The sequence below is a fragment of the Mytilus galloprovincialis genome, chromosome 4 (genome assembly GCF_965363235.1).
Source record: "Mytilus galloprovincialis chromosome 4, xbMytGall1.hap1.1, whole genome shotgun sequence".
NCBI lineage: Eukaryota > Metazoa > Mollusca > Bivalvia > Mytilida > Mytilidae > Mytilus > Mytilus galloprovincialis.
The window spans coordinates 65,035,268-65,055,389 of NC_134841.1; the positions used below are offsets into that span (position 1 = coordinate 65,035,268).

Sequence of the window (20,122 nt, forward strand, 5' to 3'; positions counted from 1 at the left end):
TACACAGAACTTTTGAAATAAACCCCATAAATCCTAATATGGTTTTGAAAAACAAAACACGATTAATCATTGGAAAGCTTTCACTTGCAAATAAATATGATTAAATTGATGAAAAAGTAAATCAAGCAGCGACCTAATAACACAAAAATGTACACACCATTCGACAAAGAACTAGCGCTCGTGGCATAAGTGTAATAAATAAGGAAAGTCTTGAATCAATTGATTAGTTTTATTGAAGTGGACTGCCATGCAGAAAGCATACCTTTATCATGATTACTTAAAAATCTAACATTTCAACCAGAGTAAAAAAAATCATTTGACAGTTAGGAAACCGAAATATATAAATATACAAAACTTTCAAAGCACATAAGACCAAATATTTTTGGAACAAGTTGAATGGCTATTGATTTTTTTTTTTCATATATAAGACTTTTATAAGAGGTAGAAAATACCAAGAGGGAGAAGAAACCATAAAAAGTAAAATCACAAAAATACTGAACTCAGAGGAAAATCAATTCGGAAAGTCCATAATCACATGGCAAAATCAAATAACAAAACGCATCAAAAACAAATGAACAAGAACTGTCATATTCCTGACTTGGTACAGGCATTTTCATATGTAGAAAATGGTGGATTGAACCTGGTTTTATAGCTAGCTAAACCTCTCACTTGTATGACAGTCGCATGAAGCCAATGAAACAAATACAATTCAAAGACTAAAAACAAAGACGACGAAAAGAAAACAATTCACAAAACACTACATAGAAAACTTATGATTGAGTCACACATACCCCTACAAAAATTGTGAAACCATAATAAGAAAATGCAATCATAGATTATCGTTGCCACTTGGAGATACATACTCCATATGCAGGCGCTCCTGGTATGTTGGTACACAAAAATGAAATTCCAAAATAGGAGAATTGAAATTGATGTTGGTTGATTCTTTACAAAATGTGTTTGTTCTGTCTTAAAACATAAAACAAGGTGTTTGGTTTTACGTTGGTCATATCATTTATTGAAACAAAGCTGGACTACTTCTTTCAATCTGTTGTTAAGTTTAGAACGACGAGATTCGTCAAAAAGCGTTGTCTTGAATCGATCCAAATAAATACTGATATGATGAAAGAAAGTGCTTAAATTGAGAGCATCAGGAAAATGGCATGTCGAAATGTTTTATAATATCTTCCTCATTCCCCGAGTTGCAGGAGAGGAGAGACTATATAGAATACATTTACACTATCAATTTTGTTCATTGGTTTTCCTTGTGTCTACGGAGAGATGGTCTAAGGGAAAGGTTGTAAGTCCTAATCAAATATTCTCAGAACTCCTTAAATATGCATTTTGAGTGTGTCTGTTGTTCCATTGTTTTCCTCTTATAGTTGATGTGTTTCCCTAGGTTTTAGTTTGTGACCCGGATTTGTTTCATTACTATTGAACAGTGATATACCAAAATTGCCTTTATTACAACATATTGAGATCTGGGTTAAAAGTATTCATAATAACTTTTTTTTTCAATCTGAAGGGTGCAACAAAAGTTGGTAATGTTTATGTAAAAAAAAAAAAAAAAATAGAGGATAGCTTTTGTTTCCTTGTGTAATTTCTTATAGGCAGAAAAATATGATTATGAACTGTGACCATTGAATAAATGCATGTTTTAGTCACAGGTTGACATGGATACTTGAACTGTTAAATGTACTATTAATGTATGAAATTAACATTTACTTCAACCCTTACAGAATTTTCCACTTAACAAATTCACAATTTCCCTTGTTAAATTGATATAACAAATCACACAAACTATTTGCAAACTATTGTTTAACTAAAATGTTCTAAAATGTATTTTGAATAGCAATCTATTACTAACAATAGAAAATCATGACAGCAGTTGATTATATACAAAAGAATTAGAAAAATATATAATCTAAGAAGTGAATCTATATATTGTATTACTTCTGTGTATTGGCCATTGTTCTCCGGTTGTTTTGAAATATCAATTTCGATAGTTTAAACTATCTTTCATAGCGCTATTCAAACTCAAAATATGATCTTGGTCATGATGACATAAAATCGTAAAAAGATATATAAAAAACAATTTTCAGCAGTTATCTTTCATATGTTACGTGTAAGTATATAAGCTCATCATACATACCAGGATTGAAATTTTAGTTAGACAGACGCGCGATGTCTACAAACGATTGATCTGTGAAGCTCGAATAAACAATGTTTAAAAAGGCCAATTAAAGTACTAAGTTGAAAATCATATTGAAGATCAAAAAATTCCTAAAAGTTTTGGAAAATGCAGCTAAGATAATCTATTCCTATAGTGTAGTAGAAAAGTATTAATATTTGGAAAAACTCAAAGTTTCATAGTTGATTATATGAGAAATATTGTTATGTCAAATTCTAATTTTTTTAAACCTGCCTAAACCCTAAAACTAAAGACGCAACGGAAATGCACAAGTTATTCTTTTTACATCTATTTTCAGTGTGTTCTACATATTCCTTAAAAGATACAAATATAAGATTTTTTTTTAAACTGAGCACGCCTGTTAGAAAAATATCCAAAAAACTATCATTTTAAAAAGAATGTCTTTGTATGAATATAACGATTTGAAATTAACGTCTATAAGCATATAAAAAACTTTAATACTAAGTAAAAGAAATATGTTCATAAAAATGTAAAAAGAATTTACTTTTCTTTTAACAATTTATTGAATAGTGTATTATATTCCAAATTTATACGCATTACATGTTGATATCGGAATAAGGCTGGTTATGATTGGCTAGTGACTTGTTCAAAAGTGTTAATCTTTGCTGCATTCCAATCAATTATGTTGATATATTTTTTGCAGAACTTCTTTGGTCTAGTTTTCTACATAAACGGGGAATTGGCGTTTACTTTGTAGAATAAACCACTCTAATTAAAAAAAAAAAACAGTTTCTCTGAAACTGAAATTACCAATCTGCTTGATTTCTTGATGAAAACATATTTACTGCGTTTGGAAAATGTTTTTTTTTTTTCACCAAACAAATGGCATTTTTCCATAGGATGCTGACTTCATACAGGAGCTTTTTGGGGAAAATAAAAAGTAGCTAGCTGTATCCTTTAACTTTGTTATGCTATATATATGATGTTTTAACTTAACAGTTCATAATTTAGAAATTATAATGAACGCATCTATACTATCGAACTTGAAATAAAGCCTACACTAGATACATTTTTGTTTTCCTCACATAGAAACTGTCCCGACTGACACAATATTCAAGAGTGTAATTTCCTATCATAATTTTCTAGAAGGAAGCAAGCAATAAAACCAAGATTTCCAATTTGCGGAGTAATATTAAAACCTTTGAACATTTATTTGAGGTCATCACGAGTTGGTTGATTACTATGGAATATCTGATTCACAGATGAAATGGAAATGTTTTAATAGTCGTAATAACAATTCCGTCCTCGAATGTGACCTACCAAGGATTTGTATAGTAAGATTTGACTTACCAAAGCAAATTTATCACCAGAATTTTCATAAATGGTCAACACTAAGATGCATCACCTTGAACAGGATCTGCCTATACTTTTGGAGCACCTGAGATCAACTCATGTTTTTGTATCACCAGCCCAGTAGTCAACACTTCGGTGTTGACATGAATATCAATAATGTGGTCATTTTTATAAATTTCCTGCTTTCAAAACTTTGAATTTTTCGTAAAACTAAGGATTTTCTTACCCCAGGCATAGATTACCTTAGCCGTATTTGGCACAACTTTTTTGAATTTAGGATCCTCAATGCTCTTCAACTTTGTACTTGTTTGGCTTTACACATATTTTGATATGAGCGTCACTGATGAGTCTTATGTAGACGAAACGCGCGTCTGGCGTACTAAATTATAATCCTGGTACCTTTGATAACTATTTGGTAGGGGTCAAGTTTCTCAGCTTCTGTGTGTGTTACATTTTAATGGTGTGTTTCTGTTGTGTCGTTGATCTCTTCTTATTTTTGATGCGTTTCCCTCAGTTCTAGTTTGTAACCCGGAGCTTCGGTATACTACTGTTGCCTTTATTTAAGTTTTCTCTGTTGTGTTGTATATGCTGTGGTCTTTATGTCTTTTTCCACGGCCTTATACAGTTTTCTTTCGATTTTTGAATGTCCCTCTGGTTTCGTTTGCCTCTCTTTGATGAAGAGAATAAACTTGCAAAGCAATATGTTAAAATATTGTTTTACACAAAACCCTGTAGCCTGCAATCGTGTGTATAATTAAATGGGAAGTAACTCGAAAAATTAAATGGAAATTTTGTCTTTTTTGGACAGTAATTCACTTTTGCTATATATCAAAATGTATTATTGTGAACTGATAATACAATTAACAGTATCTTCGCAGAAGGGTGTCTATAAAGTGCAAAAACGAAATTGACATGAAAAGTAACAAAATCAAACAAAATCAACGAAAAAAAAACGAAAGAAAAGAAATAAGGTTCTATTGTTAATATTGGACTAAGCAAAATAAAATGACAGAATCAAAATGTTATATTAATAACTAACATCTATTTGAATGCATATTTTCCTCCGTTTCCTTTTAGTTTTTAGAGTTCTAAAAATCCATTTGAATAATGCTGATGCAATTGTGTTTAAAGTCAATAGCTCAAACACATCAAACAAATTGAAATCAACTGTCATATTCCTGACCTGGTTCTGGCATTTTTTCATGTAGAAAATGACGGATTAAGCCTGATTTTATAGCTAGCTAGACCTCTCACTTGTATGACAGTCGCATACTGGACCCCTTCCCCTTGACATAATAGGTAAAAATGTCAAAAATTGGGGTTCATCAGTCAATATTGTGTTCTAATCTTAACCAGTATAAAAAAAGCACCAATGGCAACACAAGAAAAACAACGAAGTGCCATATAGACAGTCTATAGACAATACTAACATTATTTTCTGAATGTTTTAGATCAAAATAACCTCCAACAGAAAAACGGAACTTTTCTCTCAAACATATGCACTGTCGGTTATAGTTGAAAAAACTATTTGGAATATTTATACATTCATACTCCAAGACCACCATGTAATACTTTTGTTGAAAAGTTGAAACGGAATATTATGAACAAGGTCTTAACCCCGCCACATTATTTATGTCTGTGCCTGTCCCAAGTCAGGAGCCTGTAATTCAGTGGTTGTCGTTTGTTTATGTGTTACATATATGTTTTTCGTTCTTTTTTTACATAAATAAGGCCGTTTGTTTTCTCGTTTGAATTGTTTTACATTGTCTTATCGGGGCCCTTTATAGCTGACTATGCGGTATGGGCTTTGCTCATTGTTGAAGGCCGTACGGTGACCTATAGTTGTTAATGTCTGTGTCATTTTGGTCTTTTGTGGATAGTTGTCTCATTGGCAATAATACCACATCTTCTTTTTTATACTTAGTATCTCCTTTTTTATTTTTAGAAAAGTACGAGACGTGTTTTTACCTTAACATGGTTCATGTTGAATTATGTTTAGATCTCCAGAATTGAAATGGCCAGAGGGCCTTCTAAATCAAGGTCCTTCAACGATAATTATGCCACTGTTGCGTCAATGGTAGTATCATTTTCAAAACATTTCTCATGAATTGTTACTTTTCTCCTAATGAGAATTTCACACAAATATAACAGTATTTGAATATAACAGTATTTGATAGATTTCTTTGTCATTCATTGTCAGTAATTTGTTGATTTTATCCCTTATCTGTTTTCTCAAAGTGAAGTGAAAAATGCCGCAGGTACATTCAAACTCATTTGTCGAAATTAAACTGACGAAGCCAAAACAGAACAAGACCAAACGACGAACAACAGTATACACAAAACAACATTGAAAACTATGAAATGAGTACACGAACCCTATCAAAAACCTAGGACGATCTCTAGAAATGTAGGCAGCTCTCTCTACGTGGAGCACCCAATAAGTCTGGTTCAGTAGGTCACATTTGGACAAAAGGAGGACGGGATTGTGGTTACGGTTTAAACAAATCGGTCGTCAGCTGTGAAATGGGTATTCAATAAAGGTCAACCCAATCTTATAGCGTCCGTAACATTTTAGAGGAAATGATTCCAACACTTGGAACTGATGAGCAGCAACTATCAATCAAGGAAATCATAATAGGTAACACATACAGTGAAATATCGTATGAACTGTGAAATGTTTACCCCATATACAGACGCTACTGGAGTGTTGCTACACAGAAATGAAAAGTTAACAATAAGCAAGTAGAAAACATCTGTGTTGTAGTTATGTCCTCATTCGACGCTCATTGTCAGTTTCCAGATGTAAGTCACGATATGAGGCAGACTAAACTGTATCTGATGTATCCTTTATTTAAAGTCTGATCGGATAGGTGCGTTCAACATAGCTACCAATTTACTTTGAATTATTTGATTAAAGGACATCGTCTTATTCTATATAGCGGAATGGTAAAAGTATAAATGCTAGCTTCTTTCATTTTTGTCCTGAATGAAGTCAGAATCGGTAAGTTTCCATAGGAATGCCGATTGTTTGTTGAAAACAACTCTTCCAAACGTAACAAATATGATGTCAATCAAGAAATTAAGCATCTTGATTGTATTAGTTACAGTGTTCTCTCACTAAATAATTCAAAATTTGGTTACGATGTTGAAAGTATATCTATCCCATCGAACTAGAGATAAAGGATACAACTGATACAGCTAAGTCTGCTTCATATCTTGAATTACATTTAGAAGTTGACAATGAGTTTCGGTTGAAAACAAAACTTTGCGACAAAAGAGATAATTTCAGCTTCCAAATTGTGAACTTTCCATTTCTATGTAGAAACATTCCAGCAGCGCCTGCATATGGAGTATATATCTCCCAATTGATACAATGTTCCGTGGCAAGTCAGGAATATGACAGTTCTTGTCCATTCGTTTTTGATGTGTTTTGTCATTTGAATTTGCCATGTGATTATGGACTTTCCGATTAGATTCTCCTCTGAGTTCAGTATTTTTGTGATTTTACTTTTTGCATTTCCTATCATGATGTCCTTGATAGAGGGTTGCTGCTCACATGGAAGCTATTAAACCAATCAGCAAATTGTGAAGTTGAAATCATCCCTTCGAAAAATTTACGGACGCCATCACGAGTTGGTTGACCGTTATGGAATAACCGTTTCACAGATGATATCGGATATGTTTCTAATTTCGTTACGACAATCCTCTTCCCTTTTCACAAATGTGTCCTACCCAATTAGACTATTTACTGGGTTTTAATAACATGAGCAACACGACGGGTGCCACATGTGGAGCAGGATCTGCTTACCCTTCCGGAGCACCTGAGATCATCCCTAGTTTTGGTGGGGTTGAGTAGCTTAGTCTTCGGTTTGCTCTGTTGTGTCTTGGGTACTATTACTTGTCTGTTTGTCATTTTCTTTTTTAGCCATGGCGTTGTCAGTTTATATCGATATTTGAGTTTGGCTCTGGTATATTTTGCCCATCTTTTACAGAGAATTTTTTGTTCGAATCATAGTGATTAACAAAGTACTATTTATCCCTCCCTAAGAAAAGATATTCATATACGTTAGTTATGAAACAAAGCAGCATCCACCTTTTCAGTTTATCTTTGTGAATACTTGTGTAAAGTATGGAAGAGTTAAATGTTATAATATTATTGCAAGATAAAAGGGTCTTAGATTTTTGTACTCTAACAGATCTTTGGGATTCTTAAGTATCCTGATCTGATTCCCCCGCCTCTAGAATATAGGTTGTTTGACAATAACGTTGATCCCAGCGTTGTTTGCCGGTGAAATTGATAATAATTGAAAAAGAGATTTTGAGGAGCATTTGAAAGACCCACAGATCTAGTAAGGCAAATATATGGCTTATAATATCACAAACTGTACAGGAGGCCATCTTTATCCTAAACTGATTTATGAACTTTTGCAATGTGTTGAAAACTTCAGAACATCTACGAGGTCAAGAACAGCCACAGATGGACTTTCTATAAGCTTTGTATTCTGTCCAGTACAATGTATGTGTATACAGGTAAATTAACCGTCACATTAATGCAATATATTGTTTCAGTGTAAACATAAGGAATTGTTAATCTGTGTATTTACTGAACTATCAATATGCTACCTTGTTAGGAGCAACCAAATTATTATTGAAATGTTCTATTTTGTGATAAAGCATTCCATTATCACTTTCAAAGTTAATAGACCATGACTCAGGGGACATGGAAAAAATCGCCAAGAATATGAGATGTGCAAATTCTTATACAGCTGCATACCAAATATCATTGACTTACCACTAATGGTTCCCCTTCAACTGACCTAATCTCAAAAAAATACATGTACATGTTTCAAAGTCAATAAACTACAACTGAGAAGGCAGAACCTAATAATCTCAATGGAAACGAAATGTTCTAATGCTTACACATGTTTATACCAATGATTCCCCTTAAACTAACCTAATCACAGAGTAATACATGATAACTAAACAAGATTTTCAAAGTGAATAAACCATGACTGAGGGGACGAGGCAAAATGATATCCATGCATAACAAATATCATGGACCTACCACCCGTGGTTCCCCTTAATTTTTTGCCAGAAATGGTATGATTAAGTCTTGCTTTTTTTATTTTGTTTTAAGCAATTCAAAGTAGAATAATAGGTTCAAAACAATAAATACCAAAAATACTGGTCAGTAAAACAGCCAGATCAATCTAAAACACATTACTCTTCAGAAGAACAAAAACGACATACAAGCAAAGAAATAAATTGCATTTGGTCATTTAATGTGAAATATATATTCTGAAATAAATGGGTTCTAACAAATTATTTTGTATAAGTAGGTTTATTTATAAAGTATTTATGGGATAAAATAAATACTTGTTCTGTGAATATCAACCATATGTTACAAATTCATTATAGCAGTAAATGCATTAGATGATTTTAAATCATATAATGTATATTTTCAATGAAAACATTTAGACACATGCTTAACACCAGATGCTTCTATAATCATGAGTTTAAATCCTTATAAATAAAATAAAACCATTAGAAAAGGCAATTGATACTACATTTGTATCTTTGACATATTCCCAATTTTCATTCTCAATTTTTTTTTAAAATTTATTGACAAGATTAGATCATCATTATTTAGTAAGAACACTGTTTTTTTTTTTGCATTAAAATCATTCATGTATTTAGAAAAATCTATTATTACTGCTTTTTAGTGCATTTTTCAATACTTCAAACTCCAATTTAGTACTTCAACAAAACCAAAACAAAAATATCAAATGAAAAAAAATATTTTAATCAATATGAAATATAAAGTGAAATCAGCCTTAATCGACATTGATCTTTTTTTAGATGCAGGATTTTCAGTTTCAAACTGGGTTATATTACTTAAAGATATGTTATGTGTTTCCTTTTACTCGAGTCCAATTAAATTTGTGCATACCAGTTACAGATACTTTATTGTACATAAAATTACAAAAAAAAAGCATACCAATTTTTGTACAGTTTAGTAATCTAAATTTGAATTATTATGATTCCTGATTTCATTACACTCTTCTTCAATGTATACATTCTATATTTGCCAATGAACAAATTTTAATATACTTATAAGTAAAACAACATTTATAACATGTGAAAAATACATATAAACTAATCATAATAGATTATTATTACATGGCAGCTTGAGATGTGTAAAACATATATCAGTCAGATTAAAATATAACCTCTCAGTGCTCCTGTTTTCTTATATGTTGCAACGACATACAAAATGTATATAAGTGCATGTGGCATTATGAGAAAAATTGGCAATAAGATTAAGACATATTTTGAATACCTTTTTATTCCTTAATCCACATCTATATACATGTACACTTTTTATTTGTTTACTGGTAGGTCTATAAGAAAATATTTAGTTCTAAAGGCACTTTTGAAAGTCATAGCATAAGGAAAATAATTTTCAAAACAAATACAGAAATAAAATTGATTTCCTTTGAAAAATAAATGCATAAGAATTTAAACAAATTTTTAACAATTAAGGTGACTCTTTAAAGCTTAAAAAAAACATTCGGCATATTTAGTAAAACCAAAAGAGGACAATGTTGGCTGATAAATAACTCTAATTTGAAGCTTGATAATAAAACAGTAACATTTTCTTCAGCTTCACCGAAAGCCCTATCACGATATGAGTCATCCATACAAATGTATGTGGTCATATGCTTATCTTATTTTTTTAAATGGCTAAATCTATATAGAATATAACAAATGTACGTGGTAAATAAATGTAGTCAACAATTTAATGTTGGATACTTCAGAATCAATCTTGTTTTTTTTTTGTAAAACTTTAAATTATATAATATAAGCATAATAAGCTCAACAGTCATGCATAAACTGATTTTTGTTATTCTCTGAGAACCAAACCTGCATAAGATTTTCCTCAGGTGCATTAGTTTTATAATCATAGTGAACATGAATTCTACAAAATGCATGTGTAGAAGGATTTATTTATAGCTTCAACAAGGTTAAACAATCAAAGAGAAATAGTTTTAAAAATTGGCACTTTTTAATCTATATAATCGCAATTGTTGACATTTTTCATGATACCATACACTCTATTCCAAATTCTGTCTTGGCCTATTGTAATTTACATACACCATATTTCTTAATTTGCCAAAAAAGTAAATATTGTATTTACAATTAAAAGTAATATTGCACTCTCATCACATCATTAAAATCTTGGTCAAGTTGTCCTTCCATACAAATTCACAATCATCTTCTATAACATTTTTTTCATATATTCTGGATCATATGTAAACTAGTGGCAGTGCTATCCTAATAATAACTTCAGTCCTATCACAACTACATTGATTCCAATGAGAGGAACTGAAATAAAGACAGAAATATCAAAATGAAAGTATGCTCAATGGATGAAAATATTACATCAAACTATTTTTTACTCTGAAATTATAACATTTTAATTTTACATCATATATAAGTCAAAATGTGTCATTTCTTATTTTCCACTCTTATTTGACTTTTACATTAAATTTTATCATGAATAGTCTAAAGGAGTTTCACATTTGAGGAGAGTTTATCATTTCAACCTACTGAAGCATAAAAAGGGACTGTTTATATATATTTACTCCCTTTTTATTAATGATACCAAATAGTTAAATACACACAATTCTTCTTTTCTTCTATAAATACAATTTTTGTTTAGTGATAACCTTTTGCTTTTTATTTTAATTGATATATTACAATATACATCTACACATCATAAAGTGGTCTAACCTTGATCCATAATTAATTTCCTAAACTGTAGCTCATATATGCATGTAAGACCCCGTTCACACTTGGACATTTTTATCGATTTAAACTAGACCGGTTCACTTTAGATCGGTTTAAGGGCTAATGTGAACGCATTGAATCGATCTTCAATCGGTCTAAACTAAAACACCAAAAGAGGTAGTTTAGTTTGAATCGATCTAAAGTAAACCGATCTTACTTTAGATGTGAACGCAGAGATCGGTTTAAACTAGTACGATTGAATCGAAAATAACGTATGCGCATGTATAGCGGCACAACTATCTCAGAGGTTCGTTGTTTAACCCATATTTTTCTGTTAAAAGACCTTTAAAACAAACTGTAAACATGTTGTCTTCGCCATAGCATAGATTTGCGAAATCTGTGTCTTCTTTTCTTATGTTGATTTTTTTTCTTTGCAGGAACTGCAGTATTTCCGGCGTCGTGTTGTAACTTCGTTGCTACAGTTATTTTTTTCAAAATTAAAGAAAACTACAATAACACCAGTATCAAAATTTTAAATAGTGATTCAAGAGAAACAATAACTTTATCCATTTTTTTCCCCAAGTGTGTGTATCAGCGTATCAGCACATGAATTTGATAAATCAGTTCTATTTATACACAATGTTTATAGTTTTACGGGCTAAAAGGTTAGATCTATTGCAAAATCTGTGTCTTCTTTTCTTATGTTGATTTTTTTTCTTTGCAGGAACCGCAGTATTTCCGGCGTCGTGTTGTAACTTCGTTGCTACAGTTATTTTTTTCAAAATTAAAGAAAACTACAATAACACCAGTATCAAAATTTTAAATTGTGATTCAAGAGAAACAATAACTTTATCCATTTTTTTCCCAAGTGTGTGTATCAGTGTATCAGCACATGAATTTGATAAATCAGTTCTATTTATATACAATGTTTATAGTTTTACGGGCTAAAAGTTAGATCTATTGCGTTTTTAATTGTAGTGTGAACGCAGTGGTTCATATTAGACCGATAGAGATCGATACGATTAAAGATAATGTGAACGCTAACTGGTTTTATTTAGATCGATTCAAATTAGATCGATAAAAAAAATGCTAGTGTGAACAGGGTCTTATATATCAAACAATGGTTCAAATTTCAAAATATCATGAAGGCTGTCAGTTTAAATTTTTAATCAGAGAGTTCAACATCTTATTTCATGTTACATGTATAAGCATATGACAATGGGTTTTAATGCTTTCTAATGGAAAACTTTAAAGGACAAACTTTTTCCATCAAGAGACAGAACTTGCCAAATTATAAAAGAATAACACAAGAACTATGGATTTTTTTCAGAGCTAAAATTTAAGGACTCAGCACAAAGTGTAACAGCTTAATTAGGCTACTAAAACTCATCTTGTCTGTTTCCTGAATTCTAGGTAAGTTTGGTAACTTTTCTCAAACTACCTAAAAAATACATGTATGGGGCAAGTGTTACCTGTGAAAGTAGAGAAAGTTCATATTATTTATATGATACCTATATTTTGGTTAACAAATATATATACAAATCTGTGGAAAATCATATAACTTGAACTCCACAATATGGTAGCCTCAGGCATTCACCAGCATAGATGTGCAAGTTCAGATGGTTTTTTTTAAACAATCTTTTATTCATTAGTATATTTTTTCTTTTTTAGATTTCTAGCTGTAATCAGGACTTTACCCACTATTAATCAAACTTACTTCTCATAACTGTTCTTATAGATCTAATCAAATTTAATATCTGCGTTTTCATTCCAGGATCCTCACCGAAGCCTCTTTGATCTGTACCCCAACCAACTGAAAGTAAAACAAATTCTTTACTACATACAATGTATATTAAACATTTGATAAATAACAGAATAAGAATTTTTATTTTTAATCAGATACAATGTAAATGTACAAATGTAGGAAACATATATATATCAATCAGCAAATTTTCCTGAATTTTGTCCTCTAAAAGTCCTCTAGTTAGCCATCATTTGAAATGATGTGTGTAAAAGGTTTATATGCAATTAACTATTTATCATAAAAAATTTTAGCAAGATTTTCATACTCAGACTCATCAATCAACCAATCATGATGTTTCTAGCACAAAATTTGTACTTTGACAATGTTTGAGTACTGAGTAAAGTTTCATGACCTGGAAGTTGGACCCCAAAATGCTTCTGTATTTTCGTTTCTTTTTCAACAGATTCAAGAGTAAAAATATGCTTGAATTAAATGAATAATTCATACAGACTTCGTCCCCTTTAACAGGTAACACATGTCGCATCTTATTTACACCTACATATATACATGTATGTACAAAATGTATACATGTTAATTTGTAAAATCTTAATTTTCTTTTCCTGTTTTGAAAAATCTCCCCAAACTTTGAATTATTGAGTAAGAGTTCATAATCTATATACAGTAGAAGTTAATGAATAACTCAAGCTTCTTTTCTGAAGAGGATCATCATGGGTTTTATGCAGAGGCAGATTTAGGGGGGCCAGCCCCCCTTTTTCTCGGAAAAATTTGGTTGATTATAAAGGGAATCACTGAAGAATGAGCAAAGTGTGGCCCCTCTTAGGCAGTCAGTGGGCCCCCACTTATGGAAATTTCTAGATCTTCCAGTGTTATGACTCCCTTATTTCTGGGATACCAGGGATGATTCCAGGTGTTTTCAAATGGGTCCCTTGAACATCAAATTGGGAATTTTTATTCTAATTGGGAATTTTTTAAGCATAAAATCTAAGACAAAATAACATTATTTTCCTGTAAAAAGGGAAAATGTATATTGATAAGTTTAACCTGTACACTGATGTTCATGTAAGTTGTAACATTTTGAATAATTCTGGTTGGGCTACTGTTGTTACATGAATACATGTATCATTGAACATGAGGCACTAGTCTATCATCTTAGCTATAGTTACCTATACCTATTACCTAGGCCTATTACAAAAACATATATTTCAGCTAACATAAACCACTAAAAAAAATCACTCATCAGGTATTTTTTCAACAGCAGGTCATCTCTATAAATTTACCTTGATTCAAATGGATTTCAAAATGAACTGGTCAATTGTCGAATTCAGCAATGTCATTTAACAACAACTACAATTATTTTTGAAATCTTAAGAGTGTATGACTGAACTGCAGGCTAGGGCCATTTTCCATTTTTTGTTACAGTACTCTTAAGATTTTTAATTTTTTTCTTAAAAAAGTTAGGACTGAAAAATCTATTCAGTTTTAAATTTCCATTGATAAAGTTTCCAGTTACATCTCTCATCACAGGGATACAGGTACTAATAAAAATAACAATATGATTGATGTAAACTGTGTGAAGCTTGTTTCCAAATCCTACATTTTGAAATATTTGTAAAATTTCATGAATAAATAGGTTTAAACTACAAAATGCAACATTTGTATTTTTTTTGTTACTATTACAATGATTATGTTGGTACACACAATTTAGTTTTAATGGAAGACTGACTACTTATCATATACTAAATGTCACATTTTAAGTGTTTATTTTAGTGGATAATTAGCTCATAAATTGAGGTGCTCCTGAATTGGAGGAAGATTCTCAAAACAAGAGTTTTACAGTAAAAAATGGAAAAGATCGTTTTTCTCCCCAATCTCATGTAGCCCCTCGGACTTTTGGTTACTTTGAAAGTTGTTGACCTACAAATTAAAGTATTTCATGTTGATGTTTGAATCATCTACAGCAACCATCATTATGTTTAAATTTAACACATACTATTTTTTAATAAGTGCACAATCTTTGAGAATATCCAGAAATCAACGCCACTTTGCTTATTTGAATATTATACTAAAGAAATCGGATACGGGTCACGGAAATTACATTGAAATGATAGGGAATTTTGAAAAAATGTCTGTTTTAATTTTAATTTAAGTGATAGACAGGTTGCCGGGGCAGTAAATGAATATAGTATATACACAACAATATACACCATTTAAACGAAACATAATGACTGTTGTTGCAAAAAACAGGTTCCTGAGCTATTTTAAAAATCAAAGCGAGATGCTTTTAACATCGCAGTGTAAAATACAGGCTAAAATGGCTGAAACGTCAAATTTTCGTGTTGAAAATTGGCTTACAAGGTCATTACCAAAACAGGTTGCCGGGGTGAAATATGAAACTTGAATTTCCAAAGAATAAGCAAGTCAAAACCTTGTATGTGTAGTCGTTGAATTCTAGGTTCCCACGTAAAATTAAAATGTCACTATTTCAAGAAGAATAACGACTCACGAAAGCACGAAAAATTCACTAAATTCGAGTTCATTGTTTTGATTTTGACCGCCTGCAATCGTAACTACTCGGCCATTCTCGCTACGCAGTACAATCGTAACTACTCGGCCATTCTCGCTACGCAGTACAATAGCCTCGTATGCACTACGGAGAAATTCTTCTTAAATTGTTGGCCGGAATTGTAGTGATCCGCGACACAAAGAAGTTCTATCCTCCAGGTGGCGCTATAATTTGGTTACATATCACAGAGTAATCAAGAACTTTAACTCTGCCAAATATTTTGGCGCGAAAGAAGGAGCAAAGTAAATAAGTAATGGTAAAAAATTTGTACCATTCCAGTCGAAAAAATATAAAATTCAATCGGATCGGAAAATTTTCCGGACAGGAGCAAGTTAAATCAGTAGTGGTAAAAAAAATGTACCAGTCCAGTCGAAAAAATATAATTTTGAATCGAATCGGAAAATTTTCCGGACAATGATTCCTCCGCCTAATGCATAAGAGGTTATTTCTTCGTGCAACCAGAAAGGCCGAGTTGTTCCGATTGTTTCTTCGTGCAACCAGAAAGGCCGAGTTGTTCCGATTGGACCGCCTGAAAACTTTACGGAAATTGCAAAGTGATTGTAAATAAGGACTCAGTGACGGGCAAATTATAATATCCGTGTTTTAAAGATTTTAATGATATCATCAGTCCAGTTCAAAGTACTATCACGTGGTACAATTCTCATTTACATATTATAAATATTAATTAGCAAAACCACTACTAATTTCTGGTACATAAATTTTCATGTTATCATTTTAGTCCTCCTACAAAATACAACAACAACCGGTTTAAAGCAGAAAAATTCAAAACCGCTTGTGATTGGTCCGTTCATAGTTCATAGGGTCATTCACTCTCTAGATTTTACTTTAATCATTTGTGACTCTCTAGACTTATCCTTCACTGTTTTATGCAAATTATCTAAAACGGAAGTAGTTGTATTTTGTAGGAGGACCAAAAACGATCACATGAAAATCCATTGACAAATCTTGTGTACTGGGGGTAAGGGGTACTCTAAGGATAAATACAATGCATATCATCTGAAAGATAAACTTTTCATGAATCGAATGGTGTATGGAACAAAAAATTTGAGACTGAATTGACAGAGAAATAAGGGTTTTAAGCGGAGAGGTGAAAAAAGTAGTTGGGTACCTTCTCGTAAATATACGTTGATAGTGGGTCTTGCAATGGATAGAAACAAGTGCCTGTGGTTTTGCACACTATAAAAACAAAATGAATAATGTGAGGGAATGTCACTCTGGTCAACCCCATTGGGGATTGACGGCTTGAAGATGTCTTCATCAAAAACACTCAAACTTTTGTCTTTTAAGGAAATAATTTCTTTTACACTCATCTGCGGCTTAGCTTAGCGAAAGGTAGTGCGACGTAATCAGTCAAACAAACTTTATTAGATTAACTCTCTAAGGAATGATCGTTTCCATTGGTCAATTCAAACCTTCGACCTCACACCTTCGAAAATAGAACACACATACTATAACGCTGAATCGGCTGATTAATATTCATGTATCTGGTCAAGGTCGTTTAAAGCTTCCATTGACATATTTTCATACATGATTCCAATCACAATTCTAGCTTTTATAAATGTGCATGTGAAATTCATTGGTTTTATAGTTTTCTGCAATTGGTAGTAAAGTTTAAACTTTAAAATCTTAACAGTTTTCACATCTAAATATTCAATTTAAATGTCTCCTCTAGATCAAGGGACGACATCAAAAGTTCAATGTAGGATAAAAAAAAAAACTCAATTCACATATTTTTTCATTTATTCCTCCCCCCCAAAAATGAAACCGTATTTTTCTACAAACACTTCATATTCTTTTCCAAGTTTTATGTATTCGACATAGAATAGCGATTTTTTTCTGATTCCGTTTACTAGAAGAAGAAAAAATCCCGAAATTGTAAGTAAATTCATAACTTGTAACCAACCATGCTTTTTTAAGTAAAAACGGAGATGGCCAATCATGGCACAGGGGATGATTAAATGTAGTTTATAAACTCCAACGATATACTTCCGATTAGGTTTTGCTATTCTCAGTTGAAAAACGAACGTGAATTATATATTGTAAATATTTATAGACCGTTGGTTTTCCCGTTTAGATGGTTTTACACTAGTAATTTTGGGGACCTTTATAGCTTGTTGTTCAGTGGCTCCGTGTTGAAGGCCGTACATTGACCTATCATGGTTTACTTTTATAAATTGTTATTTGGATGGGGAGTTGTCTCATTGGCACTCACACCACATCCTCCTATATCTATGTAAATAGACACAAACAGTTTTTAAAAAAGTGTTTATTCATTAAATCATTCAAATGTATCGATAGAAAGGTGAGTTTCTTCTTGTGCATGCATTTAGTCATCCTTAATTTCTTGATATTTTGTTTATCAGTTTATCATACACGTTTTGTATTTCATTTTAAATACGAATACATACTACATATACTTTAGCGGATAGTTCAACAATGTTATGCAGCTCTATTCTTACAGTATAAAATTGAAAGATAAATGTTCTTCCATTTAAAATCAAAAACAGTACATTTATATTTAAAAAAAGAAGATGTGGTATGATTGTCAATGAGACAACTCTCCACAAGAGACCAAAATGACACAGAAAGTTACAACTATAGGTCACCTTACGGCTTTCAATAATGAGCAAAGCCCATACCGCATAGTCAGCTATAAAAGGCCCCGAATTCAAACAAGAGAAATGTTCCTTATAAACTACAATTTCTCACAAGTATTAATTTATCATTTAGTTCCACACATGCATAAGAAATAATCTTCGACGATGTAACATTTCAATTTATTACAACAACATGCCTTCACTGAATTCATTCAGGTGCACCAATGATACAATTAAAGTTATTTTGTTTCTATCTTTGGGGGACAATTTCCTCCGTTTATGGTACGCTTATAGCTACATTTTTGTACTGTGTGTATGTTTTATAGCATGAAAATAATAAAAGAGGAATGTCAGTGCAACCCCTGATTAATGATTGTAATCAGTATGAAAGAAATTAAAAGTGGTTCATACATGTATATTCATCCGTATAAAAACGGCACATGTATTTTATTTTATCCTTATATTTCTCATCATGCCGGGTACAAGATAATTGAGTTGCTGCATGCAAAGAACTTAGAATATTACTTCAAACAAACTATCAGTATAATATTTCGACCCCACTATTTGAAGTTATTAACTATCAGTATAATATTTCGACCCCACTATTTGAAGTTAATAACTATCAGTATAATATTTCGACCCCACTATTTGAAGTTAATAAAACATTTATTTATTTCTTTTGACCAAAGGTTTGTAAACTATACAAATCATTGTTTTTACGTTCGTAGTAACATAGTTAATTCCATTGTCGGTCACCTGTGTCAATTCACGTGCACACTTATTACATTGTTGTTGTATTTAAATATTTCGGCCAATGAAATGAGACGTAACAAGTTGTATGTTTGTGATACGCCAGAATGTTATCAATGAACTATCAAACGCTAAAGTCGACTGCATTTCAGTATATAAAACAAGTTTTCATCATATTGTATAACCGGCTCTACTGGGCTATCTGCTTTTACAAGATCTGCCCCCATTAAACTTTATCCATCAATGTTATATCAAAATTTGAATTTGCTCTCTGCCAAGGTCTGCTTTGACACCAATTTTTATCAACCTGCTGGGTGATCTGCTTTTACAAGATCGAATACTCCCATAACATATTAATCAATTGAATTCGGCTGCTAAAATTGTTTGCCACATGTTGACATGATTAAATTGTTGTTAATAAAATGAGATCAACTTTTCCGGAAATATCGATTTTTATCATATTTTCGTGAATTGGGAATTCCTTTTCATGTACATTTTTTGGGAGCCGTTGGCCGATTTAAGGGCCGCTCAGCGGCCCTAAATTATATAGTGGAATCATCCCTGGATACCATTCATGGTTTTGGTTAGGCTAGGTTTTGTGCTACATGTTTATAGGTTTTACGGATAGATATAAGCAAATCTGATTAAAACACTTAAACATACATACACTACATATATTTATATAAATATGTTGGTTGGAAACTCTAAAATTGAGATAATTTTTGCTCCCTTATAATTCTACAGTCATATTAAAATTCATAACTTACTTTTAGCAAGAAAACGTTCTTCGTGTAAAATGCATACTGCATTTAAACACAGTATAACAGCTTCGATTAATGAGTATAGACCAAATGCCATTTTCGTAACTGTTGTGTGTTGTTGGCAATTTTTTTTATTCAATGTCAAATTTTATCACTAATGAAAGTAATTATTTTTCCTGTCCTCAAACGTTCTAATGACTATATGTTATTTTATAAAATATTACCGGAATCCGTACCTAGTGAAATGATTCCGAGTCAAAAATTTCGTCTGATATTTGGGTATTTGTAGCCGTTTTTTTGCAGACAAATAAGTAGTCTCCAAATTTATTTTGATGTTGTTTATTTGCTCTTCATACTTTTTTACAGCAT

The 20,122-nt window shown here is 31.8% G+C and overlaps 1 protein-coding gene across 1 annotated transcript; it reads right to left on the minus strand.

The window, feature by feature from the left end:
- Positions 1-8,766: 8,766 nt before the first annotated feature.
- LOC143072712 (immediate early response 3-interacting protein 1-like) lies at positions 8,767-19,851 on the minus strand. Its single transcript, XM_076247804.1, has 3 exons — positions 19,760-19,851; positions 13,014-13,109; positions 8,767-10,891 (listed from the first exon to the last, which is right to left on the minus strand). The coding sequence occupies exons 1-3, from the start codon at positions 19,848-19,850 to the stop codon at positions 10,836-10,838; spliced, it is 243 nt and encodes an 80-aa protein (XP_076103919.1). The 5' UTR covers position 19,851; the 3' UTR covers positions 8,767-10,835.
- Positions 19,852-20,122: the final 271 nt, after the last annotated feature.